The 27235-nt window shown below is 46.8% G+C and overlaps 1 protein-coding gene across 3 annotated transcripts in view; it reads left to right on the top strand.

The window, feature by feature from the left end:
- The window catches only part of Eipr1 (EARP complex and GARP complex interacting protein 1), a 486194-nt gene that overhangs the window by 60340 nt on the left and 398619 nt on the right, over positions 1-27235 (top strand). For all 3 annotated transcript variants that reach the window (XR_007978380.1, XM_052186013.1, XM_052186012.1), the window contains exon 4: positions 16795-16951. Coding sequence is in view for 2 of the 3 variants with exons in the window: in XM_052186013.1 (XP_052041973.1) it covers positions 16795-16951 (157 nt within the window). In the remaining variant the exon portion in view is untranslated. The remainder of the gene's footprint in view (positions 1-16794; positions 16952-27235) is intronic.

The raw sequence follows: 27235 nt of genomic DNA, 5'->3' as shown, positions 1-27235 counted from the left end.
TTTTGTAAAATTCAAATTTAACTGGGCATTCTTGGGTTTTTTTTTTTTTTTGTTTTTTTTTTTTTGATACCTGAGTTTAGTATTTCCTTGTCGGAGTTTTCCACCCGATAATCTTTTCTTCTTGGCGTGCTTTATTGATGGCAGTTCTCACTGTGCCTTTTCTTATATAGCAGTTGCTGTTGACGAAATACCCCCCCCCCCCTCCAGAGGAAATACCCTTCATCACAGTGGAGAAAAGAAACTGCTGCAATAGCAGTAACCCCAAACAAAAGCCACTTCCAGTTGGAGGTCCAGCCCTTGGTGGTGGGGTGGGGAAGGCAAGGTGGCAGCAATGTGAGGCGCCTGGTCTCACTGCATCTGCAGTCAGACAGCAGAGTGGCCAGTGCTCAGGTCATGTGGAGGTTTGATGAGAGTGGCCCCCAGACGCTCATATGTTTGGATGCTTGGTTCTCAGTTGGTGGAATGGTTTGGGAAGGATTAGGCAGCATGGTCTCCTTAGAGAAGGTGTATCACTAAAGGCAGGCTTTGAGGTTTCAAAATGTGTCATTCCCAGCGTTTCTTTCTCAGCCTCTTACTTGCAGTTTTAAGATGTAAGTGACCAGCTACTCAAACCTTGGTTCTTCTACCATGGACTAACCCTCGATACTATAAATCCCAGATGAAATCTTCATAATTTGTCTTGGTCATCATGTTTTAGAAAAGGAGCTAAGACATCTCATCATCCCCTTTTTATTCAGTCTAGGACCTCAGGCTGTGGAATGGTACTTCCAGTCCGTCTCATCTAATCCAGTCCAGAACCTCCTTTACAGACAAGCCCCAAGGTGTATCTTTTAGGTCCTTGGAGATCCTGTCAGGTTGGCAGTCAGTCACCACCTCTCCTGTTTGCTTCTGCCACTGTGATAAACACATGACCAAAAGCGACGTGGGGAAGAATGGGCTTATTTCCCCTCATAGGTTACAGTCTGTCACTGAGGGAAGTCAGGGCAGAAGCTCGAGGAAGGAACCGAGAGGCAGAAGCTGAACCGAGACCATGCTGCTTACTATTTTTTCTTCATGGCTTGCTTAGTTAGCTTGTTTTCGTATGCCACCCAGAGCCACCTGCCTGGTGGTGACACCAGCCACAGTGGGCTGTCCCTTCCGCATCAGTCTAATCAAGACAGTGCCCCCACAGACTTGCCCACAGACTTGCCCTAACTTATGATTGCTGCTCTCCTCAGGCCCTCAGAGTAGCTCAGCCTATCCTCCCTCTTTAGATGGTGTGCAGCCACAGCCTCAGACATGAAGTCAAGACAGACTTCTCCACTGCTGACTAATCATGAAGCAGAAGTTACCAGTTCACTGTAACCCTCAGTGCCACCTTAGGTTTGCAAGAGCTGTGGGCACGTCCTGTGGGCAGACTGCCTGGGCTTCCCCAGGGCTGCCTGGTTACCTTTGCTTTTTGACCTGTCCAGCAGGTCCAGTTATTCCAGGGTCCCAAAGAGGTGCTACCTGAGGGTCAAAAGGGGGGAGAAAGAAAGGGAGACCAAGCGATCGGGGTGTCTTTATGTCAAGGTCTCATTTAACGTGGGGGAGACCAACAGGTTTTAAGGCTTACAGAGAAGAAATAACCTTCACACAAGAACAAAGGAGGAAAGGGCGGAGACACCCCTGGCAATCAAAGCAGGAAGTGAAGAGGTCATCTGGTGGGGACACCCGGAGTTAACGCTGGCAGGAACATTCCACGGTTAGGGCAGGAATATCTTGTGGTATTCTCAGAATCTTCTCGCACCACAGCTCATGGGGAAGGCTCTAGTTAATTGTTCTCATATTTTAGCAGTCACCACTTTAGGCTGGGAAGTGGCAGCTGGGCCTAGACGGCTTGTTCCTCTTCACTGCCACTCTTAGCCGGTCGGGACCCTTGACTTCCTGCTGTAGAATTCTGAAAACGCAAAGAAATAAGTATTTATTTGTAATGTGCTGTTGGGGTGTGTTCACATGCCATGGTATGCTGTTACTCTGTGCGCCACAAAATGTGTACAGAGGGCAGAGACAGCTTGTCAGTTCTTTTCTCCCACATGGGTTTCATGGATTGAACTCAGGTTGCCAAGTTTGGTAGCAACCACTTTTACCCACTGAGCCATTTTTCTTGTGCCCCACCCCCCAAATCAAATGTTTAAAAGACCCATATAAGTTATACTTCCTCGGAATAGAAAATGGTGTCTGTGTAGGGCATAAACATGCTCTTAATGGTTCCAGTAGCAGCCGAGAATCACCTTTCCTAGCTCAGGCTTTACTCTAGGAGCCTTGGTCGTCACAGGTCTCAGTCCCAACTGTCTCCCTGTGCCTGCAACTTCATTCCCTGCTGTGTGTGAGTCCTGGGGTCTCAGGAGGGGACCAGTACTGAGAGGGAAGCTGTATTCACACTTGGCTCTTCTGATTAGCTTTTTAGTCTTTGTTCTTGGTGGTGGACTCTGTGTCTTTTGAAAGTAAACTATGTATTTAATGCATTGTCTAGTAACTTTGTGGATGGTCCAGCAGTAACTTAATATTAAGTTGTGGTCAGTGTTGCTCACATCAGAAGTCCTAGACTATTGCCACTTGATAACTAAAATAAACTGTTGAGCACACTAGGATAAACTTAGTTTCAATTCTTTGCATGTGTCACTAGCCTTTAGCTGTGGATTCCAAGCTGCTTAGTGGTCCTTTTCGCCTGGACATGTCTTGACCTCTTAGACACAACCCAGTCAAACTTTTGTCTGTGAAGGCCCACCTCCTGTTTGAGATAGCCGGCTTGATCACTTGACTAGAAACCACACTGACTATTTCAGAAAGGGAGCCTCATCTAGGATGTTGGGACTCCTTCATCTTGGCCCATTTTGGGGCAACACAGATCTTAGTCACCGAGGTTCACCATGGCAGTGCACTTCAGGCCTTAGGCACAGCTGGCAGCAGCAGAGCAGGGCTTCCTGGGGCCTGCTGTGTGGTCACAAATGCTTGTCATGGGGCAGGGCCTATACTGTCTATGTCTTAGTCAAATAGCCTGCCTATCAGTGGGTGGAGGGCACTGGTTTTGACTGTCTGCTTGTCTGGAGAGTGTGGGTGGCCAGCTTGTCTCTCTGGCTTTTGTCTCCTAGGATTTGCATTCGGTCTCTTTCAGCAACCCTCCTATGTAGTGACTTCTAGAGCCGTGTTTGAGGCAGATCTCTGAAAGCTGAGGGAGGATTCCTTCTTAGTCTCAGGCTTCAGGACTCCCCAGTAAGCAGAGACACAGGGCTAAGCAGAGACATAGGAGAGTCACTGCACACTCCTTCACCACCTTCTTGACGCGATAATGCGTACAGAGCATGAGAGTCCCACTGGGGAATAGGTGGCTGTATTTGCTTGTGCTGTGGCCAGCAGGGTTGCCCATACTCACTGTGTGACACAGTCCTCCCTGGCTCATGGTGTTTTTTCTCTTTCAGTAGGACCAGGGTTAGAACTGCCAATAGCCTCCCATGTTCTAGCGCTGCAGGTGTCTGCTGCCACGTCTGGCTTGGACTGTTTCTTGACAGGAGAAGGTGTGTGTAAAGGGCACTCACTATTTGGCTTCCAGACCTTAGCATCTAGCTGTGTTTATCCCATTGAAGGTGTCCAGGTTTGCTCTCTAACTTTGTGGATGCCAGTGTGGTGCTGCATGCTAAGACTCAAGCATAAGTACCATCTTTGAAGGCCACTGGGTGGGCCTCCACTGTCAGCAAGTCAAGTGGTACCTTCCAGACCTAGGAAAGGCCATAAGTAGTTGGCTATTTAGCGGCAAAAGTACCCCATGTTGCTCCAGGCCACTGGTCCTGGAAGTGTCACTGTAATAGTTCTAGGAACTTCATGGGGCCTACTCACCACCCCTGTGTACCTGTTTTCCTTGGGCATTTAAGGAAACCTCTTTTCCCTATGGCTGCTGTTAACCAGGAAATATGAGGTCTTTGGCACCCTGCTGGCCTGTGCGTTCTGGTTTGGGTATAAAGCAGATGGCAAGTTAAATTGCAAAGTTCAGTGAAGAATTACTAGAGAGAAAAGTAGCTGACCTCGTGCAGTAGGAGACTTTTGGTACAATGCCAGGATACCTAAGGGAAAGAGACCTTGAGACGGTGCTGAGCCTGAGCCTGTGGAGTAGGGTCGTCCAGGTCCAGGAGGGCAAAGACCCTGGGCCAGAACAGTCCAGAGCTTGTCTGCCTCTTCTGGGCAAGCCATTAACCACTTTCCTAAAGTCCATGGGGTGCAGAAGCTTGGGAGCCCCCGGGCAGCCTTCAGTGGGAATGACAAGTCTGGCACAGGTACAAGGCCTTCTAGGGCTGGTGTGGGCAGGAAGCTCTCTACAGTCTCTGTGTAGAGAGGCTTGGGGAATAACTGGCCAGAGCAAAGCAGAGGGTGCAGAGAGGCCTAGGATAGAGACCCACGTAAAGGCCTACACTGTGCTAGCCTTTCTCCCTGCACGCTCCTTCTAGTGTCCCTCCTAAGAACAGTAAGCCCTCTATGCAATGTGCGCAGAACATAGGGTGCTAGTGAGGTTAGTGCTGGAAGTTAGTGACAGGGTGTGGATACAGCAGCTGGAAAGGGCCAGAGAGTCGGTACTTGAGGCTCTGAAGGCCACATGGTCCCACATTCTTCCTCCTGCCCTTTTATGCCAATCTTAGCTTGTGGACACACACAATAGGCCAGACTTGACTAGTATTCACTCCTTCAGTCCCTGGACAGCTTTTGTGGGGAATCCAAGGATTGATACTGTCTGTAGCAGGACAGTGTTTGTGTATCTGACCCTGCTAGGTAATAGGTGGCTCTGAGGACCCTTTCAAACTGCTGAGTGAAGATTAAGGGCTGCATCAATCTCAATATTAAATCTGGCCTGCGCTCTTTTGTGTAGCTGTGGCGGCACACCTGCACTGCGCCCCCTGCTGGAGAATTTAGCTGTTGTCATCTTTCTCTACAAGCTTTATGCTCAGACCAACAGATTCTACCTTGGGGCTGGGACAAAGGCAGCAGCCAACTCATGATTTATGGGGTCCTGCTCTGTGCCATCTGTGATGTAGTGTCTGGTGCCTTTTGCTGGCTATTTTCTAAGCTAAGCTTCTTGGGACTTTCCTGTCGCCATTAATATGACTGGCTCTCCTGCAGACCAAAGGTGGGATGCTGTCCGGGAGAAAGGATTGGCCCTGCAGTTGTCTGGCCATCTTTTCTGATACACACTCAGGAACCGGGGAAGTAAGTGCAGGTTGGGCTCAGCTTCTGTGCGCTGGATTTGAGGCAGAGCACTGGGGTCTCACTTGAGCACAGGCCTGTGTGTCAAGTCTGTAGGAACTGGCAGAGGCCACGGCCTAGAGGCAGCGCTTCCAGGTCTAGCTACTTCCTTTCTTTGAGAGAGCTTGAAGTCCTCCTGAGACGAGGGCTTGGTATGTGACTTGTCTCAGGTGAAGAGTGGAACCAAAGGCCATGACTGTTCCCTGATCACTTGGGACAGTGCTCTGCCGGCACCTGCACCTGCAGTGAATCGTGTGGTGCTCTAGTGTACCAGAGCTGACAGCACCTTTCTCTGTCACACCCACTTCTCAGCCAGCCTTTCCACTGCGAGTAGGAGCTTGTGCCCCTGTCACCTGCACAGAGGCTTTAGAGATGCCTGTGCCCTATTACATCTGCCTGGAAAGGGACAAGTGCCAAACAGGGGGACGGACCTGTGGCTAGGCAGGGCTGCCTCCAACCCTGTCCCCTCACTGCCATCAGTCTGCACATCCCTCATTCTTACCATGCGTTCTGCATGTAACCACAGCTCTGAAGCACCGTGGGGGCCACTGGAGAAGGTATTTTTAGTCCCAGGTGCCAAGGCACTCATTGTACACCAGGAGCTACGCCTGCCTGTGTCAGGTGATTGCCTCGGCTGGATTTCGTCTCACTCACCTGCCTGGTCTGCACCAGATGCTGAGGTGGCTGTAGTCTCTAAAAATAGCCCTCAGTCTCTGAATCTGCTCATTATGCAGCAGCCGTGGCCGCCGCCTCCTCCTCCAGCTGGGGATCACACCACGTCCCCCAGCCAGGGCATTGTTAGCCCTTTAGCAAGCTGGCTGCAGCTGCTATTCAGCCCACAAAGGCTCTAATCTCCTTTGAATTCCTCTAAGCCTTTTGACTCTAATCCCTTACAGCACGCAGCACACTCCATGGATACAGTTGGCGCCTCAAGTATGCCTCTTCCATTCATTTTGCCCTGATTATCTTTTTATCTCATTAAGTGCTTTTAGCTCTTGTGTTTCATATAAAAAATAGAAGCATCAAATTGGTTTTAAAGATACAACTTAGTATTTCCTCTTTTAAAGTAGTGGCCTTTTCTGAGGCAAGAGTCTCTATTTTATTACCGATGCTGGTAGTATCATGAACCTTGTGAACTTGGAAGAGTCGGTTACCTTCATCTAGCCTCAGTTTCCTCATTGCTAATATAGAGAGGTCAGGTTATTGAGTGACAGTTGAATTCCTTCTAGCTTAGCTGTCCTGGGGCTCTCTGTCTCTCTGTCAACATGAACAGGGTTGCTGTGTGCAGCAGTGCTATGGCTTGCTTGTACACAGAGGCTGAGCCTGGCTCTCTGCTTAGCTGTATATAGCCAAGGCGCAGTGCTCTGGCTTGGTTGTATGCAGATCCTGATTCCTTGTGGTAGCCTGCTTCTGTCCAGAGGCTGGGCCTGGTATGCTGTCTTGTTTGCACACAGACCTTATCTCTTGTGCCATGCCAAGGCTTTGTTTTAAACAGGATCTGTGCCTGGTGCCCTCTGTAAGCTCCTAGTCATGATAATATTACTTTTGCCCAGGTAAGTTTACATCATAGGACCTTATTTCAGGCACATGTTACAATAGAGATGAAAGCCCAGTCAATGCCTCCCTGGTTATTAGAGCCCATTGCTTCTGAAGGTGGGCTTTCCTCCTTGAAAGTTCCCCTGCTTCTTTGATATCCACTGGATGTGCACCGACTGCTCTGCTGAGATGCATGCAGCTATGGAAATCCTCAGAGTTTCAAAGCCAATCTCTGTGTCTCTGTGGCATACCTCCTGCATTTCCTGCTTAGTTCTGTTTACCTTAAATTTCATCTGCTTCTGAGGATGCAGAGTTTCCTGTAGTGCCTACTGTTTCCTTGGACTGACACCACGGTTCTTATTAGGCTGGTTCTATCTCCAGGGCCATGGTACTGGCAGTTGTGCTGGAGTGAGACACCTGCAGCTTTCTTGTCTCCCTGACGTATTTGTGTGTTAACATATTTCTGTGAGTAATTTTGGGCATTCTTGAACCCTTTAAAATTTCAGTATAAGCGTTGGAACAGAAGTTGCAATTTTTCAAAATAAATTTACATATACTTGACAGTCCTTTTTGCTTTTTACTTACTAATTTTTAGAGAAATGTATTGATTCACAACATTTTCCCTTTAATTTTGAGATTATAACATAATCACAGCATTTCTCATTTCCCTTTCCTCCCTCCAGTGGTTATTCCATACACCCCCTCCTCGATCTCTTTCAAAATAAGTCCTTTTTTATTCTTATTGTTGCCTGCATATTCATACATATTAAATACTCTCTGCTCAGTCTGTGAAGCATGGTTCCTATGTGCATTTTCAGGGCTGACAGTTTGGTGCTAGGACTGATAAATGCTGATTTGCACCATTTTGCAAGGTGTCTGATAAGGTTTGCTGTGTCCACTGCGCAAGCAAGTGGTCAGGCCCTGGGATGGGGACACGGGTGTTGTACTCTAGCCCTCGGCATCTTCTAGCAGTGTCTCTGCTAACTGGTTTGACGTTCACATTCATCTGGAGGATTCATCTGGAAAGGTCGCTATACTTTTCCACTTTAGCCCCACCTTTTTTTGCCTGAGAAACATGTATGCTACCTTAGGTATGTAAAGTAGTTGTGAATATCATACAGTTCACATTCATAAAGAAATTGCTTTTAAAACAATTCTTTGGTGTATGTGCAATTTAACTATATTAAAGATGGAAAAACCCACATATGAGGTGGATTCACACAGAGAATTGAATATTGGCTGAATGCATGATACTGAAGGATGTAGGGCATCTTCAACATTTTCAAAGTTGGTCAGTATTTTGGTTTCATGATCATCATGATCAATGCTGAGAAGACAACTTTGAAAAAATAAACAGTATAGAACAGCAGAAGCACATTCAGGATTTTTCTAAAATTGTTGTAAACCCTATCCTAGTCCCCAGCCAAAATACATCGAATGGTTTTTTACTTCCTTTTTTAAAAAAATGTCTGTCTGTGTGTGTGTGTGTGTGTGTGTGCCCGTGTGCGTGCATGCGTGCACACATGCCTGCCTGCCTGTGTGTCCATTGTTTGTGTATATCTATGTATGCCATGTGTGCACCTTTCGTGTCCAGAAGAGGGTGTCAGAGCCCCTAGAGCTGGAGTGATTGCGAGCTGCCTGACTTGGGTCTTACACCAAACTCAGGTCCTCTGCAGGAACAGCAAGTGCTCTTCACTGCGCAGCTGTCTTTCCAGCCCTGCAGCTCCAGTCAGCAGCTCAAGCAGGTGTTCAAAGTCAAGCAGTGAGAGATGCATGCTGAGGGATGATGGTGAAAAACACTAACGTCTCTGCTTTCCATGAACATTTGAGGAAAATGGATAGAAATGGGAAATGCATTAAGCGAGGCTACCTGGCCTTAGGAAGAAAACACTCTGTGCTATAGCTCATGTATATCCTAGTTTGTCATTTTTAAAAATCAAATTTTATTTATTGTGTGTCTGAGATTGTGTGTGGGCACACTCCAGCATGCCTGTGGAAGTCAGAGGAGACTTTCTCCAGAGTTTGTTTTGTCCTTGGGTTTTGGGTGTCAAACTTGGAACTGTGGGGCTGAGACATCCCTCCATCCCTTGATCTTCCCTCTCCTTCAGTCCCCTCTCCTCCCCTCCTCTCTCCCCTCCCTTGTCCCCTCCCCTCTTCTTTCCCCCTCCCTTCCCCCCCCCCCCTTCTCCTCAGTGCTGGGATTAAAGGTGTGAATGACCACACCTGTGGGTTTCTGTGGGCCTGTGTAGGTAGGCCAGGAAGCTGGGGAAGTGCTCATGAGAAATAGAAAAATGAGGCTTGTGGGGACAGGAGGGCTGCAGTGGGACTTGTGCTATGACCATGACTGGGGAAAGTGGATGCAGTGGTAGGACATGCACAGCAGAATGCCACTCAGCCTAGGAAACAGGCAGATCCTAACTAATCAGACATGGGGTGAGTGTGGCCAGCATTGTGCTGGGTGTAACAAGCCAAACACCGAAGATCAGTTCTACATTATTCCATTTTATCCAGCCATACAGCTGAGGGGATGGTGGTTAACCAGGGGCTGGGGTGGGGCAAAAGGGAATGTTGGTCTAAAGACACAGATTTCACTAAGACAAGAGGGAAGGTTCATGGTGACCAATAGATCACAAACAGTATGTGATCTAGTGTTTACTTAAAAGTCAGTAAAGGAGTAGATTTTAGGGGTAGTAAAATAAAGTAAAGCTTATATTAATTTGGTTTCATTTTTTTTCATTTCAGGGCTTACATAATTTAGAACATAATATTGTCTGTCATAAATACACACAGTTTCTGATAACTAAAAGTAGAGACACTGCACTCACTGTCCCTGCCACTTGCTGGGGCACAGTGATGTTTGGCTCACAGCTAAAGTGCTGCTGGGTCGCCCTCTGCAGAGCCTGGCCATCTTTGAAAAGGTCACCAACACGGATGGGGGTCAGTCTGCATATTTAGTACTTCAGTGGCTTCCCTGCTCAGATCCTGTATGTGGGGATATACTTGGGGCATCAGTGCACTGACTGGCTCAGAGCCCAGGGGCACACTCAAGCCTGGAGTAGGTATTGGTTACAGTGAGAACTGAGAGTGCTCTTTGAGGGTTGGTGGGGCTGGAGCATCTGCTTGTCACCAGGTGAATATTAGTCTTTGTTTCTGGTGTATCTCTTCTTTCTAGTCTACTGACTATCTAGCCAAGCCTATTCAGTCATGCCCTGAGTGTGTGTCATCTCTGCTTGCTTGGCTTGACGACAGAGCAGTGATTAAGGTCTTGTCTTGAATAGTTTCTTCCTTGTCTGTCTGGTCAGCAGTTCCTAAGAATGGATGTGAATGCCTGTTGTGTAGTTTTAGTTTTTACCTCTAAGCTGAGCCCTCCCTGTTAATTCACCAACTTTGCCTTTTCCTCTTGCCCCACTAAGTGTGTAGGTTCCTAAGACCGTGTATGCAAGGGGCCCCAGCCCTGTGTGCATGGGGGCAGTGGGTCATGCCAGGCCTGGGCTCCTCTCTATGCTTTTGCATGTTCTCTGGTCTATCCTGGCTCTGGGTGTATGTTCTTGGTCTGCCTTGCTTCAGAACAGCTACATAGGACTGAGCTGGTCTCCTGAGTGATATGGGACACTTGTTGACTCATGACTTAGGGACCACCTTTTGGTCCAGCAGTATTGTCAGCTGTGCTCCAAAGGATGTGAGACTCTGCTGGAGACAGAGGGCCTTGCTTCAGGATCTGAAGGCAGTGTTGGGCTGTTCCTGGGTTTGCTATGAGGTCCATGCTGCTTCCTTCTTCCACTGATATGTTCCATACTGCAGGGCCTCCAGATGGAATGTGACAGGGTCATCTCCTCCTTTCCTGAACTTTCTACAAGGCTTTTCTGGTCCTCAACTGGCAACCTCTGTGTCTGTGCTGGGCTGGCTGTAGAGTAGGACCACCCAGCTCTGTGTCTCTTTTTCCATGGAGCAGACACAGAGCTCTTGCTTTTCTCTGGATGTCTTGGCCTTCTGAACCTTGACACAAGTGCCAGGTCCCTGACTCTGGGTGGCTGCATCTCCTGCCCTTGAGGCCTTCTGCATTCTCTTCCTGCCTGGTCAGCATGATGTCACCAAGTACTAGTCAGTGTGATGTCTTATGAAGTTGTCTGTAGGCCTCAGACTGCATGCAGAGGCTGTAGGGAGCAGACAAACTCCATGGAAGACTGTCCCCTGCTTCCTGCTGCTTATCTGACCAGTTTTCAGCCCCCCTTTTGTTTTTCTGGAGGGAGCAGGCTGAAATCTCTACTACCCTCTGGCAGTATGAGGGGAGCCAGCAGTTTCTGAAGCTCTGACTGCACAGGCCACGGACAGCCCCCAACTGCCTTTCCTGCGGCTGTCATTGTATATGTATGGACTGTGGAGATGGCACAGAGTGGCCCACTCCCAGAGTGCTTTCTGTGAGTAAAATCCAGGACTTTATTTGACATTTGGTCCCCAAATATATCCATGGTGACACCTTGGATCACCATGTGGTAGTATGAGCACACGTCTTTCTGGGTAGGCCTTGCCAGATCTAAGTGTTCGTTACTTTTCGCTCAGTGATTGACCATTCAAGTGAACGGCAGCAGGTGATTTGGGGTGCGGACGAGAATGAGTGTTATGTGTACACTGTTCTAGGACTGAAGGCTCCTCACCCCTGGGCTGCTGTTTCTATAGTCAGTGGGGTCCATGGTTAAACTGGCTCAGCTGAGCCCAGGTCAAGGCTGCCTTCTCTCAGCTTTCTGCTCACTCACCCTCGTCCTTTTCAGTGTATCTGTGTGTACACACATGCACATGCTAGGCAGGAAACACTGCTGTTGGATGCCAGTCTGTGTGCCCCTGGGAGAACCCCTGGGAGAACCACCTCATTTCACCCCCTCAGTTCTCCTCGTCTGTCACTGCTCAGGCCTTTCCTGACTTGCTGCAGCAGCCTACGCATGCTCACTAGAGGAAGGGCCAGGCTTAGCTGCCAGATGGTTGGAAGTTGTTGCAAAGCTTGAGCAGGCTGTCCAAGATGGAGATTGTTGGGTCAGCTGATGTTTTGGAAGTGTGTGTGCTGTTTTCTTACTCTTCAACCCGTGAGAGATCTGGTTTGTCAACTCTTCACATACTCAAAGTTGTCTTTTTTGCATTAGGCATTTGCTGTCCTGCTGTGTATGGGGTGTCTTCAGTCTTATTTTGCAGTTCTCTAATTACTGAAGATGTGGACCATCATTCCTGGAACATGCTGACCGTTTATACATCTTCATTGCTGAAGTGTCTCATTCAGTCTGACACCCATTTTTTAAAATGTGCTCTCTGTTTTATTATGGAGTTGAAAAGTTCTTTACAACTTCAGGACACAGTCCTTTGTGAGTTCTGTTGTCGTACAGTGGTTCTCCCTGTTTTACTTTTCCTCCTTTGTTTGGCTTCATTTCTAATAGGGTCATATTTTATTTTGGTGAAGCCCAAATAATAATGTGTTTTGGTGAGTAGATGTTCTTAATTTTAAAGTTGCTTATTGTCTGTCTTTCTCCTAGTGGCCAGTGTGCCTCTGCTGTGAAGAACTCCGCTGGCCTCAGGTTGTGAGGGTATGAAATGTGTTAAATGCCCAGCCACACTGCTGTCCTGGCTCCTCTTAGACCTTCACCTTCAGCTGTCCTCTGCACTTGGCGTTCGGGACTCTTACAGAAGGGAAAAGGGTGCCTTTTTCATATGGATACAAAACTGACGTCGTTTGCGGACAGGCCTCTCTGTGCACTCTTGGCTGATCATCAAGTGACTTTCTTGACAGAAGTCCTTTCTGCACTCTTGTCCTCCTGGAGCACGTGCCCATTTGTACCCACAGAAAACTGACGTCTGGCTTGGAAATCACCCTGTTTTGTTTTTCTTTCTCAAGATTGTTGGGTATCTGGATGTGCTCATTCTCCTGCAGGTTCTTTGTTTTGTTTTTTTCTGAGACAGGGTTTCTCTGTGTAGCCCTGGCTGTCCTGGAACTCACTCTGTAGATCAGGCTGGAATGGACCTCAGTGATCTGCCTGCTTCTGCCTCCCGAGTGCTGGGATTGGAGGTGTGAGCCATCACCGCCCCACTCTCATGCAAGTTCTTGATTTCTACTCCACATAAAATGTCCCCAGTGCTGGAGCTTCCATCCATGAACATGGCCTGTTCCACCAGTTCTTTACTTGTTTGTATTTTCTTGTCAGTGTTATTTGTTTAAACACACACACACACACACACACACACACACACACACACACACACGTTTTTAGGTAAAATATTATTTGACACTAAATTTTGTAGTGCCTTTAAAAAGGGGTTTATTAATTTTAATTGTGTGTGTCTGTGTGTGTGTGCACATGCGTGTAGGTGGCTGTAGAGGCAGAGGTACAGGTGGTTGGAAGCTGCTTGACTTGGGTGCTGGGGACTGAACTCAGCACGTTGGAAGAGCGCCATGCTGCTTTTAACTGTGAGCCATTTCTGTAGCCTACAGTGCTGTTCTTTGGCATCATTTTAAACCTTTAGTTTTGATGTGATACCAGTAGATAGACTGCTGAGTTTCATACCTATGTTCAGATGCTTTGCTCCTGACAGTGTGATGCAGATTCATGTGCATTTTCTAGCTAGCAATGGGCAGTGTGACTTCTTCTTCTTTTCCGTTCCCACACAGATGGCATAGCTCTTCTTTTAGTATGTTCGGTGGCCTTGGCCGTGCGAAGCTGTCCCTTCCCATTCTCAGAGGCAGTTGTTCACTTCACTCTCATGCTTACATGTCTGTAGGACTTCCCCTTCGCTTCCAATTCTCTCTTCTCCCAGGTTTCCGTCCCCTTGTCTTTTCCTCCCCCTCTGAGTAAATTTCTCCCATTTCTAGTCTGCAAAGAGTGTTGCTGAAACAACACTGAACTGCTTTGGTTGCTTCTCTATTTTTGGTAATCATGCTCCCCTCCCCTTTGTCTTGTTAATGTGGTATTAGAATCAGAATCAATTTCATTTCCTTATTTATGTTTGAATTATTTCATTCAAGTGTGCATTCATTCATTCGTGTGTGTTGGAGATACACGTAGACCACAGTGTGCATGTGGAGGGCAGAGGATGGCTTGCAGGAGCCGACTCTCATCTTCCATTCTGTGGGTGCTGAGAATTGAACTCAGGTTGCCAGGCTTGGAGGCAAGTGCCTTTACCCATTAAGCCATCTTCTGGCCCAGCCTCATTTCCATGTGACGGATGCTATGTGTATACACCATTGAGCCTTATTTATTATCATTTTTATGTCTATATTAGTAAGATGGGGCCATAGGATATCTTATAATTCCTTCTAGATTCTTGCTATTAAGTAGGTAATCTTCCTCCCTGCACCCTCCCTCCTTGGTCCTCCCTCCACCCTTCTCTGTCCTCTCACACTCCTCAATCCTCTTTCTCTCTCCCTCCTCCCTTTCCTCCCCCACTCCTTTCTTCCCATTTTGAGATAGGATATTACTATGAAGCACAGCAAATTTTGAATTTTCAGTCTTTTTTTTCTCCTTTGTAACTGCTGGGACAGTTTATAGTCAGGAACTATCGTACTTGATATTTTGCCTTTTGTTTAAATGCTGGGGGAGATTCATGGTGTAATTCGCTGAGCTTAGTGGTTTCTGTGTAAGAATTAAGTTTTCACTCATTCATTTATGTACTTATTTATCATGTATGTGTATGCACAGATATGAAGAAGAGAAGACAATTTGTAGGCATTGAATCTCTCTTTCTGCCATGTGGGCCCCAGGGATTGAATTCAGTCTCAGGCTTGAGGCCCAGGGCCTTCACCAGACGACCATCTCTCCAGGCCTTAAGCAGATCCTTGTCTAGTCAGGAAATTTATTTCTTCTGTTAATTCTGTTGATGTTGGTCTTTCTATGAGTTTACCATTTCATTTGAATTCTAAGCATCTTTAATATGAACCTAACATTTCTGTGTGATGCTTTACAGGGTTTGTATCTATTATGATATCACCTTTCTGCCCAAGATACTTCCAGCCTGTGCCAGGCATATCTCTGCTCTAAGAACAGATAGCTAGCTGCCCTTCCTCTTCTTGTTTGGGTTTTGTGTATATTTTCTTGTCTGTGCCAAGACAGGGTTTTTCTATATAGCACATGGTGTTTCTGCTTCAGCCTCCCTGATGGAGGGATTGCAGGCCTGGGCCACTGTGCCTGACCTTTTTTCCTAGCCTGTTCTTTTGTTTACCCAGCTTCTGTGGGCAGCCAGGTGCTGCCAGTGCGGTTCTGAGTGATGTCAGCAAGCTGGCTCTAAGCTTTCTCCCCCCGCTGCCTAGAGTCAGTTTGCTTGTACATGAGGTTATTTGGCACTGAGCCATCTGTTTTCCATCTTCTGTGTGTCTGTCCATGTGGGTATATGTCTTTAAAACAAAATAGGAGAAACACACACACACACACACACACACACAAAGCAAGAATAAAACAGAAACAGATCCTTTTTGTTTTATGAGGTGTGATACAGAATGGTATGGGAACTGAAGCAAGCATAGAGTCTATCAACAGTATTATTACCTTGACTGTTCGCAGTTGCTCTCTGTTGTGTTAAGGTAGGCCCAGGTGTGGCTATAGCTCAGGCTAATAATACAGGGTAAATAGAGAGGAAGGACACTTAGTAAGCAGAGTGGACCTGCCGGCTGGTATGGACATTGAAGGGAGAGAGCTTATTAGAAAGTGGAATTACTATGCCACAAGCACAGTTTCATTACTTACTGACTTAACCAAGGACTTTGGTGAGCAGTGGGGATGTGGGTATGGGGAGCTTGGGGGGGAAGACAGATGATCTTCCGGGGGAAGAGAATCTGCTTTCACACCAGGGACCCTGACCTAAAGGGCCCCACAGAATAACTGCTTGGATATCTCCTGACCCTGCCACCACCCCACCCCACCCTGGTCACCCCACAGAGCTTTCCCACCGGGGCCCTCTCTTTCTCCCCACTCCCCATGACCCCACAGAGTAGATTTCACACCAGGGACTGTTCAACCCCACAGAGTAGATTTCACACCAGGGACTGTTCACTGAGGTAATCTTTAAGACAAAAGGATGCTATTTGGCACATTTCCGGTGAGTGCTGGTGCTGTAGTCCCAGTATCTGGGAAGTGGAACCTGGGTGATCAGGAGGTTAAAACCATCCTTGGTTATATAGATAGTTCAAAGCCTGCCTGGGCTACATGGGACTGCCTCAGGAACACAATGAAAACCAAGTCAAACTAAAGCCAAATGGATAGCAAATTTTAAAAGTATATCTTAAAATCTAATTAAAATTGTGTTTTTAAACACCCTCTCTTATAAGATATTTTCTGGAGTGCCCAAGGCCTGTCCTGGCACATGCCCAGAGAGAGTCCACTGTCTCCAGATGAGTTTATTTTCTCTATCTACATATGACTTCTCAGGGTACTCTAAGAATGCCCAGATCCCTGGAGTACCTTTAGAATTCTGGGTGTCCAGTATCTGAGAATGGTAGGAAGCCCCCTGCAGTGGGAGCTGAGAAGACAGGTCATGCTCACAGAGGGCACTGTGCAGGTGTCCTTGGGTCCTGGATGCTCTCTTCCCACATGCCAGCTTGCCATGAGGAACACACATGGATTTCAGCTCGTAGCACTTCCAAGTAATCCTGCCCTCTTGGCCCAGACACAGGTCATTGCAGGCAAACTAAGAGAGAACATTTGACATATGAAGAACATCTCAGTGTTTGATATTTGTTTGTGATCCCATGAAGCTATGAATAGAAATCCCAAGCATGGCTTGGCAATTATAGTAGGGCCTTTATCCTGTTCCCTTTCTTAAAAACCACTGTCAAAGAAGAGGATGAAACTGAGTTTGAGGAGGTTAACTTCTCTAAAGCAGAGTGATGGCTTACCAGGCAGGGAGCTGGGAGCCTGCAGTTCAGGTACTCTGCTACCTGCACGTTAGTATTTCTGGGAGCAGTGTGCCCTGCTTATAGGCTGGTGTAAGTGTTGAGTGTATGTGGACAGAGCTCTGCTGACATTTTTCTTTTGCTAGCTTCAGACAGTCGAGTCCAGGCGTGTGCAGCTGTGTGGAGGATGCCCAAGGAACTAGAGTCCGGAAGCCACGAGTCCCCTGACGACCCTGCAAGCACTGCTCAGACCCTGGAGCTGCTCTGTCACCTTGACAACACGGCCCAAGGCAACGTGGCCTGGTAGGATGCTACATATTTCATATACGGGGAGGAAGCCTAAAGGCTGCTCAGGTGCTGTGTGTGCACAGCTTCCCTCACTTCATCCGCTGCTCCCTTTGCTCCCCACTTCTGCTACTCTTCCCCTACGATGTTTATACTTGCTTGTCACTTTTAGTGATTACTCACAGTTCCAGAACATCTCCCACCAAGGTGTCCCACCCTTTCCCTCTTCTTCCTCTTCTAAATCATATTGCCTGCAGTCACCTGACAGAATAATAGACCAGACTGACCCCATGTAGCATTTATAACAATCGCCTATCATCTCAGCTTCAAAGACACACCTTTCTCTTCCTGTGGTCTCCATAGGAAGGTAGGATATGCCTGGGAGTGTCCCCAGGTCCCTCCAGCTCTCTGTCCTTTATTTTCTGTCAGTCCTGTGGCATGTGTGGAGATGAAGAAATGTGACTACTGTTTGTGGAGCTCCTGGGCAGTCCCTCTCTATGTGGTTAGAAGCTGGCTTTATCTACCGAGGCCCTCCACACAGTGGCCATAGCTTCAGATATCACTGCGTGTCTTTCTCAGCAGGAATCGTCTCTTTACTTGGTACCATACACTTCAGTGTGATTGCCCATGCCCACGTGAACATTTCTGTGAGGAGACATGGGTCCTTTGCGAGTGGTCAGCTCACCCCATTAAATAAATCCAACCCAGCAAACTGGATTAAAGAGCTGTTGCACACACTCTGTCAGGGTTCAAGGATGATAGGTGAACGTCAAGGGACCTGATCTTAAGGAGTCATGGTCCCTAGAGGAGACCCTGATCACAACAGCCTGCCATGGCTCTTTAACATCCCCTGGCTGTTATGAATGTGTACCGTGCCCAACAGGAAGCAGTGAGTCATGTTTGCTAGAGGACTCACCTGGAGATAGCACTTGGAATTGGGCACTGTAGGACCAGTCTGTCACTCTGTCACAGTCAAGCTGTGTGGGGCTCTCCTGGCTTCAGTGCTAGCCCTAGGAGGTTTGTTTGCATGGCTGCTGTTTCTACTTGGTCAGTAGCTATTTGCTTGTCCAGAGGCGTTGTAAGTACTGACATCTCACGGGCAAGGGGAAGCCAGTGCGTCCTTAAGCTGCAGGCGAGAACACTTGTATGCTGTCACACTACCGCCTGAGTACAGAGTCTGCGCATTACAGAGGTTTGTGCAGAGTTCACGCCACATGGTGTGTTACCAGATTAAGCAAACCTTGGTGTGTGGCCATAGTTGTCATGTGTATGCGTGTCTCTAGAGGCACAGCAGCACTAGGGAGCTGCGGCAGGGGAGCTGTCACTTAGGGTCAGTCCTATCCTGAAGGTTCCCAGCTTACCTGGGGATAAGGCACCTGAGGGTGGCTTCCTTGACTTCCAGCATTGCAAGTAATCTGGTCACACGCCACTCAGAAGGGCATGGCACATTGTGTTCCCTGTAGGAAACTGGGTATTAAAGTGCTTGCCCAGGTGCCTTCTGCCTGTGAACATGCTATAATAGCTGACCCAGTACGTGTGATTGTTGGCTGTCCTCAGACTCATCTGGAGTGTTCTTGAGTTTGACCTTGGTGTTATTGTTCAAAATAGCTCACCCTCTTCTTGGTTTTTCAGTACATCCTTGCACACTTTTCTCACATTTGCTTGTTTTAAGTGTTTTACTTGAAAGTAATTATAGTCCCACTAGCAGTTGTATGAATGACCTGGGAGCCCTGTGCATCCTTCTGTTGGGTTCCTATGGTAACTGCATGACGGCAGAACACTAGTGACTATACTATCACCTGAAGTTTCACAAAAAAATCTGTGCTCATGTGTGGGAGTTCAGGTCATGGTACCCAGTATTGTCTCTGCTGCTGCTCGTGCCCTACAGGTCAGAAGTGTGTCTAATCCTCCCACTAAGGGAACAAGTCAGGGACCGGGGACCTTGCTTCTTGAGGCCATCTCGGCAGAACAGCTTGTCCTTGAACAGTCTAGTTACTTGCTTTTGTTTGACCCTTTAGCCCAGAGGAGTTGGATACAGAGCAGAGATGGGTGTTTCTTCTAATAGGAAAGACTTGCAGCCCAGCCTATGACCCATCAAATGTTCTTCCAAAAGAGGCAAATAGTCCTGGGCTGTTGTCCTTGCTCTTCCTAAGCATTCTGCCTGTAAGAGCTGTGCTCCCTGTAAGGGCTGAGTCTGGTCTGGGGCAAGGTTGTGTCTTCAGCACCACGGACAGGGAGCACTAGGCCCAGTGGCAGAAATGAATCACCACCTCTATGAGACAGAGACCCCTGTCAGTGATCCTGTGGGAAGATCTACCAGTGTCCCGCAGCCTGGGGAATGAAGCAGAGTCCACAGGCTTGCTGACTTCTTACAGGGCTGCTGGGTTTGTGGCTTTACTGCCACAGGTGCAGATGCAGCTACCATCACTTGGAATCTGGCTGTTGTCTCAGGTGTTGGGAACGCTTCACCTCACCAGAGAAGGCTCCAGTGTTGTGCCTTCATATATGTCTTTGTACCACATGTGTGCTGGGTGCCATCTTGTGGGTAGAAGAGGACCCACTAATGTTGGAGCTGCACCCTGTGGGTGCTGAGAACAGAATTTGAGACTGTTAACCACTGAGCCATCTCTCCACCCTGAGGATTTTTTTTTTTTAAATCTTCCATTTATGCTTTGTGTAATTCTCCTTGAGTTCGTGGCTAGATTGATGCTTATGTGATGGTTTAATATGCAGTAGGTGTATTAACTCTGGGCCACTGTGCTTGAATGCTTCCTAGCATGTTGTACATGCCCAGCTGGTATACCCCAGCATGTTGGGGCATCCTGATGAAGGGAGGTTTTCTGGAACTCAACTTATGAGCCACAACAGGGCAATTCTGCCACTTTTCATTTCCTTCTGGTGATCAAGAGATCACCAGCTACTTGTTAGTGAGCACTTTATCCAACACATGAAAAGCCAAAACAATAGACCCCTCAGTACATTGTGCTGTGTGTGCTCTTTCCACTAGTGTATGGAACAGTTCTGCAAACTACTCTCTTGGGTGATGCAGATCTCCTTCATAGAAGTTGCCTTATTAGAAGTCAGAAACTTTGAAGATGTATGAAAGTTAATTGAAGCCCATTGTGGTGTGTTCCCAGCTATCCAGAATCTGGCTTGTGCAGGTGTCATAGTTTCTTAAGCATGCAGCTCCATGCAGGTATTTATTTCTTTCAGCATTCTGAGTAACTGTGGTGCTGCACAGCCAACTGACCCCTGCTTCCCAAGCCAGCTGCTAGAGAAGAAGACCCCTCCCCTACGGATAGAGTAAATATCACACTGAAATGCCAGCCAGGCTGAGCGTGCAGGACACCTGGGAGGGCTGGTGTGCATAGCAAGATGGTGATTAGGAAGGGAAAGGGCAGGCATGGTGTTGAGAGAGGGGAGGGAGGGGACCCTGAGTATTTGTCAGGAGTAGAAGACCTGGCCCTGTGTCTCCTATGTTTGGTTTATATGAGGAAACGGAGGATGCTGCTATATGGTGAATATTGTGAGGAGCAAGCTGATGGTTGTCCAAAGTCCTGAAAAGCTGGTTAAGGGAAGGGTTCAGAACTTTGTGCTCTGACTGTCCTGAGATAGCAGAGGTCTGCCAGTGGTCACTGCAGGTCATCATCGTTAGGTCAGCTATGACTTCAGAAGAGTCATCTCAGTGTTACTGTAGTCCCCAAGCTGATTTCTGACTATTGTTCAATACCAAACTTGTTTCTTAGATTGTTGCTTAGTTTGCTGAGGAAAAGGACAGTTCTGTGATGTTAAAGGATACTATGAACATCTTTTGGTGTTTCCTCAGTAACACTGTAAAAGGGCATATGTGTCATTGCCCTTTGACCAAATAAGTATTAGAAAAGTTAAGTATTAATATGCTTCCCAGACATCAGTTCCTGGGAAGAATCAAATACAGAAATCTGAAAATACAGTGTAGAAAGTATAGTCATTATTTACAGCAAAGAGAAATTTATATTCTCTTCAAATTTTAGTTTGTGTTTCCCTTAAATAAAATGTTTCAGAAGTGTGCTTCTGTTGGTTCTTTTCTGAACCAAATGTCACTCAGAATGGGAAGAAACAGAGAGTGCACAGTTGTGCCCTGTGGAAGGGAGGAAGATAGCCCATTCTGGCTGCTACCACCAAGTGCTACAGACTGGGCAGCTTTTAATGGCAGAATTTCATTCCCAAAACTTGCGATGTCAAAAATTCCAAGCTTATATGGTCCCTGCAGACCTGGAGTCTGATGAAGTAAGTCCCTCTGTCCAGCTCACTCCTGGCTTCTGTCACTGTATCTTCCTGTATACACAGGAAGATGTGTAAAGGAGGTTGCTCTGAGTGTGAGCCAGGTTAGCCTGGTGTGGATTTTCAATTCCCCACAATAATTAAGATGATCTGAGCCAGCTCTGCCTGCTCAGCTGTAAGAAAGGAACAGGCTCTAGCATGGAGGCCGTCCACCCATCAACCCCTGTCCACCTGTCAACCCCGGTCCACCCCAAACCGCATGCATCCACGGGTATTGAGTTTGTGTGTCTCTTGCATGGTTAATGGGGGTGGGGAGCTTCCCTGATAAACTCAGACTCGGGCCCTCTTTGCTCTTGAGTTCTCACTGGTGGAAGGCTTCTCTCAGTTGGGTTGAGTGTACAACCTGTGGAGTTCTACTGAGTTGCTAACTGTATGTAGTACTTCAAAGAGGAGGAAAACATCTGACATAACCACCTTTTTTGCCTCACCTCTAGGCTGTGTTTGCCCTTAGCTTTCTGTCTGCCTGAAAGTGGAATGCTTTTAGTTGATAGTACCATAAGTTTGCCCCAGTGAGATGTCAGAGAAAACAGACTTTTAATAACTAAGTCACCTGGTGTCAGAAGTTACATGCTTGCCTGTCAGAAAGTTCTCAGGCAACATATCAACACAGCTCTGTCACTGAAAGTGTTTCTTATGCTGCAGTGTAAAGGCCCTGCACCTCTGCAGATAGATCAAAAAGGCTTGTTGACTTTCTGATGTGGTTCTCAATGCTGCCTTTTCGATCCTTATAGCACTTGTGTGACGTTTACTAACCAGGTCTGTGTGCCACAGGAACAATTTATTACATTGAATTTCTTATGTAATATTATTTTTAAAAGAGTTAACTTACATAGAAAGAAGCATTTCTTACTCCTATTCTCTGCCCTTCCCTGCTCAGTAATATGTGGAGAACCTGGCAGCTGTGGCTACTGTTTCTCATGCAGTGGGAACTGTGTGGACTATTGTACCCTCTTGTTAGATACCCTGCACTTCTGTGATCAAGGGAAATGAGGTGGGGTATGTTTGGATAGCACCATAGTAAGTTGTTTTGGGGTTGCCTTGAGAGCTTCCTGGTGGTGGTGGCAGTGTCCCTTCCCTAGGTCTGACGGAATAGAATCTTTAGGTTTGGGCTCATATACTTAAAGTGTATTTTGTTTGAACATGAAACTTGCTCAATTGGAGCCATCATCCTGTTCCTGTGGTCCTTGGTGACTTCTATAAAGGACCTCAACTATAACTTTATTGGGTTTACTTACAGTCAGCCCTTGCTTGTGATTTTTGCATCATGGTTATATATCTACTATCGGGGTGCTACTATATTCTTGACTTGTTAATATTGTTTATGTCTTTATTTTTTGGTAGAGTATGATAAAAAAGTATGTGGTTTTTATGGACAATAAATAAATATAATTTAGTTTGGCATGGAAATGATGGCAGGAACCATATGCTGTTTTCCCTGTTTATAGCACTGTCTTCATGGCGATGATATGCAGGAAGATGGGATTTCCCTTTTATTGGATTTTGTGTCCTACAGCTATCACAAGCATGATGGCCAGAGGAGAGTAACCTATAAAACAACAGAGGTAAAGGTCACTGGTCCTGCAGCTCTGTAGATGCTCTGCCAGCCCTGCCCAGTGTTGCAGGTCCTATGCTGCTTACAGGAAACAAAAGTTCCTTCTTCCTGTGTCTTTTGTGAATACATATTATAGGGTAAGAACAAACCGGGAAGTAAGAATTGTCATTACTTACCGCGTCCTGCCAGCAGAGACCCATGCCTGACTACAGCAGCGGAACACCTGGGGCAGAGTGTTCTCTGTGGGGTGTCTGCCTTCTGCATGGGAGTTGTAGGAACCCCAGTTATCTGAGGGAAGGGACTCAGCTCTACATGGGACATGTTTTGTGCGATGGAAGCTTTCCTTTGTCTGCCTTTTGTGTGTCTCCGGTGTGGCAGTGTGTTTATTTTGCATACAGATTTTAATTGGTGAGCTGTCAAAATGTCTTACAATGTTTCTGGGAGTCTACCGTCAGAGACTCTGAGAAGCCTGGCTCTGAAATGTCTCTGCTTTTAGCTCTTTCCCCCATGCTTCCTTTCTGGGGCTGGGGCTGTGGTGAAGGCAGCAGGAAGCTGTACTATGACCTTTACTAGGACAAGATAGATCTGTGTGTGGTGGTTTTGGTTTTCCTCTTAGAACATCCTTGATCTCTCCTCCCTGATTCTTAAAACTACTTTGGACTTGTTTTGCAAGGAAATGTCCAAGAGCTTCCTCAGTTCTGATGGGATGGTTGGTTGCTTCCTCTGATTGGCCGTTAAAAAGACTGGCATATTCGGTGTGCATTGGAGCACCTGGGACCATGGTGGTTGGCACCTGCATGGCTTAGGATGAATGACTGCCAGGAACCATAAGCCAAATACTGTGAAGGTGACTCTGATCCAGGACTTTATGTGTACAGGAAAGCAAAACACAGATAAGCTGCATGTCTGTACTTGAGTGGCTGGCCTCTGCTCCTGACTTTCTCCTTTAAAACCATTCTCTGTGGAATTTTTGTGTGTGTGTGTATTTGTATAGACAAAGTTGTATTCATTATCAAAATATCTGACAACAGGAATCTGGAAGGAAGGGCTTGTTTGGGCTCCCGGTTTGAATGTGTGGTCCTTTATGGCAGTGAAGGCACAATGGAACAGCAGATGTGTTCGCAAGGGAGTGCAGGTCACATGACATCTACAGCCAGGATGCAGGATGCAGGATGCAGGATGCTGGTGCTTCCTCCTTTCTGGTTAGCTCATGACCCCAGTCTGATTGTTGTAAGTCCTCTTCAGCTCATGCTTTATGTGTACCTGATACAGAGTCTGGGGACTAAACGTGGGCTTACACATGATATCTGTTCAGATGATAGCAGCAGCAACTTTGGTTACTAGAAGCATCCTTTGAAAATGCATCCATGCACCCATGTACACACAAGGCACATGCACCAACAACCAAAACTTGATGTGACTTCTTGGTATTTCAAAGATGTCTGCAGTGGGCTGCAGCTGTCTGTCTTTCCTATTCAGAAGCACAGAAAAAAACCCTTGCTCTCAGGTAGGGCCCAAAGTAGACTAGTTATGTCGACTCTAAAACATGCAAAGTTATAAGTAAAGATTTAACATGTTTCCTAAAGGTTGCACAATTTTAAGGTGTGGATTATAGGGTGACCAAAAATTAACAGAAATTCTTTGTTTGGACAATCGCTCCTTCCCCATTACTGAATGCTGGCCAGCACCAGGATTTGGTGTAAATGTAAAGGGCTTGGGAGGAAAAACACCTTTAGCAAGCAAGCATTACCCACAACTGACTCCCATGCGTTGCTGAAGGCTCGAGTCCCAACTATCTGTCTACCCTTAGGTTAGAGCTCAGCAGAGGAAGGTATGCCTTGTAATCAGGACCAAGTCACATTCATGTCCGGCAAATATTGTTAGTGTTCCAAACATTTCCACATAAAACATTAGCTGACGAGGACTTACAACAATCAAAGGGACCGCCATCTCTGAGACCAGGGTCACGAACTGACCAGAAGGGAGGAAGGGAGCTGAGTGCCGCATGCATTGGTGCATTCATCCCTGCATTCTGACTGCAGATGTCATGTGACCTACACTCCCTTGCGGACACCACATCTGCAGCTCCATCAAACTCCCTCTAACTCACAACCATCTTCTTGTCTTTGCCTCCAGAGTACTGGAGTTAAAGTGTGCACCACCATGCCGCCTTGTTTTTTTGTTTTTTTTGGGGGGGTAGCCCCAATTTACTGTTTCTCAGGGATTTTTGCTTGTATGCTTGCACCTCAGCTTCTAGATTGCTAATAGAAATCATTTGTGACTTTAAGATTCATAGAAAGGACTTTTATTGAAATTCCTTACTCAATATTTTTTTTTGAACAAAAGAAGCTCTTTTCATGAGCATTTTCTACCTGTAGTCTGTTAAACCCCAGGACTTGCACTTTCTCATCAAATATGTGGCCTTTGGCTATAAGGTGTCTGCCTTCTCTCTGCCGAGTCTTACACCCAGGAAAGGTAGCTTGCTGTTGGAAGTGAGAGAGTGCCGTGAGCCGAGGGCAGGAAGAGGCTACAGTGGTGTCCCGCAGTCGCTGGGATGTGAATGCAGATGCTTACTGTTCAGGGTCTCAGGGTTGGAGCACTGTGCTTTCACAGGGAGGACACAGAAGGGGCAGGGTGAGCATTATATTTTCTTTCTGTCAGGATGCCAGCAGCCCCTTACCTGGGCTTTTCTGGCCAAAGCCTGGGCCGTTATGATTTCCTCTGAACTCCTGGGTTGATAGTCTGTAGATGATGGCCGTGTGACCTGACAGCCAACACTGTGACATGTTCTCTCCTCCCAGGTGCTTGTCCTTAATGCATGAGGGAGCTTTGCCAGGTCTCTGAGGGTTCCACGCCTGTTCTTAAAGATTGAAAGAAGGATGGTCATGAGGGTGCGCATTTGAAGCAGAGCTGTAGCATGAATTGACGTTAAATGGTTGACTCGGGTGTTTTACTGAGAACAGACTCAGCACAGTGAGTCACTCTGAACAAATGAAGCACTCTGTATCCCCACTAATCCTTTTCCTTTGGCAATAATGCAGGCAGCATGTACCTCCCACTCATTGGGGCCCTCGAGTAAATAAAGTTTTATTGCATTGCGCTGCCAAGGCTTGGTCCTGTGTCGTCTCTAGCTGCTTTTGTGCATCAGGGAGCTCTCTGCTGGTCTAGTAGCCTCACTGGTCTTCTGGTCGGTGTTGTTTTCCGTCCAGCCCTTGTTGGGGAGGCTTGATAACGCCTTCTTCAGCTGCTTGACACCTCAGCTCCTAACTTTGAGAGTTTCAAAATTTTGTTGAACAAATTATGGACTTGGCTTAATGTTGTGAGTATTTTTATGGTTTTTATTTTATAGTTGATTAGATTTAAGTTCTAAAAGAAAGAGTGTTGATTTCTCTGGTCCTGTAATTCTTCACCCACACAAGCTCACTGAGAGTTTGTTCCAGTGAAACATGGATGGAGACCGAGTCCTCACAAGTCAACAAGCTTCTGTGACAGGGTGCCTTTTAGAGACCGTGTCATAAAGAACAAGGGGTCTGCAAGAGAGCTAGAGGCAGCCAGTCACATTATACAGGATGTGCAAACTCCCTCGTTGTCAAGGAAATGTAAATCAAAACAGCACATATGCTTTGGTGGGGAATTAGGAGTTCTTAACAGAATGGCCAGGATCACATTTATGACCAAAACTCTGGAAGCACCTCTGTGGGAAGAGTCTGCAAACACATTTGTTGAACTTGAAACTGCAGTTCTGAGAACTGATTTGATCTTCATGGGTGCCAAGAAGTGTATCTCCAAGATACCTACTGCTTTACTATACAAATCAGTTCTATGAAAAGCTGGAAAAAAAAGCCCAGAACCTTCATTCAGTAGTAACCAGATTTTAAACGCACAGAAACCCCGGGGCTGGGGGAGATAGGGCAGAGGGTAAAAGCATTTACTGTCTGTGAAGAGGACCTGGGTTTGATTCCCAGTGTGCACACGGCAGCTTGCAACTCTCTGTAACTCCAGGTCCAGGGGATCTGATATCTGATGTCCATTTCTGGTCTCCATGGTTACCAGGCACTCATGTGTTACATAGACATACATGCAAGCAAAACACCCATGCACACAAAATAAACATGAAAAACTATGAAAAATCACAGAAATCTATATAATTTACTTCTGTTAAGCCTGTAGATAGAAATGTATGTGTTTGACCTAGAATGACTGGGATAATTTTAAGAAAGCACAGAGATTACACAGTTTTGCCAATGGCTGGTGACAATCCTCCAGTAACCTTTGTAGTGTGCTATTTGCACCCGCATGTTAGAGATGACCTAGAGAGCATGTGACCCAAGCAGTGTGTCATCCCAGGAAGGGAGAATGTGAGGGATGCCAACCTTTCTAAATTCCCATTTTTTAACTTAGGCATTTGATTTTGTGTGCAGAATAAG

This window comes from Apodemus sylvaticus, chromosome 6, assembly GCF_947179515.1.
Source record: "Apodemus sylvaticus chromosome 6, mApoSyl1.1, whole genome shotgun sequence".
Taxonomy (NCBI): Eukaryota; Metazoa; Chordata; class Mammalia; order Rodentia; family Muridae; genus Apodemus; species Apodemus sylvaticus.
The sequence above is the reverse complement of the archived record's forward strand: the minus strand, read 5'-3'. Positions and strand labels throughout refer to the sequence as shown.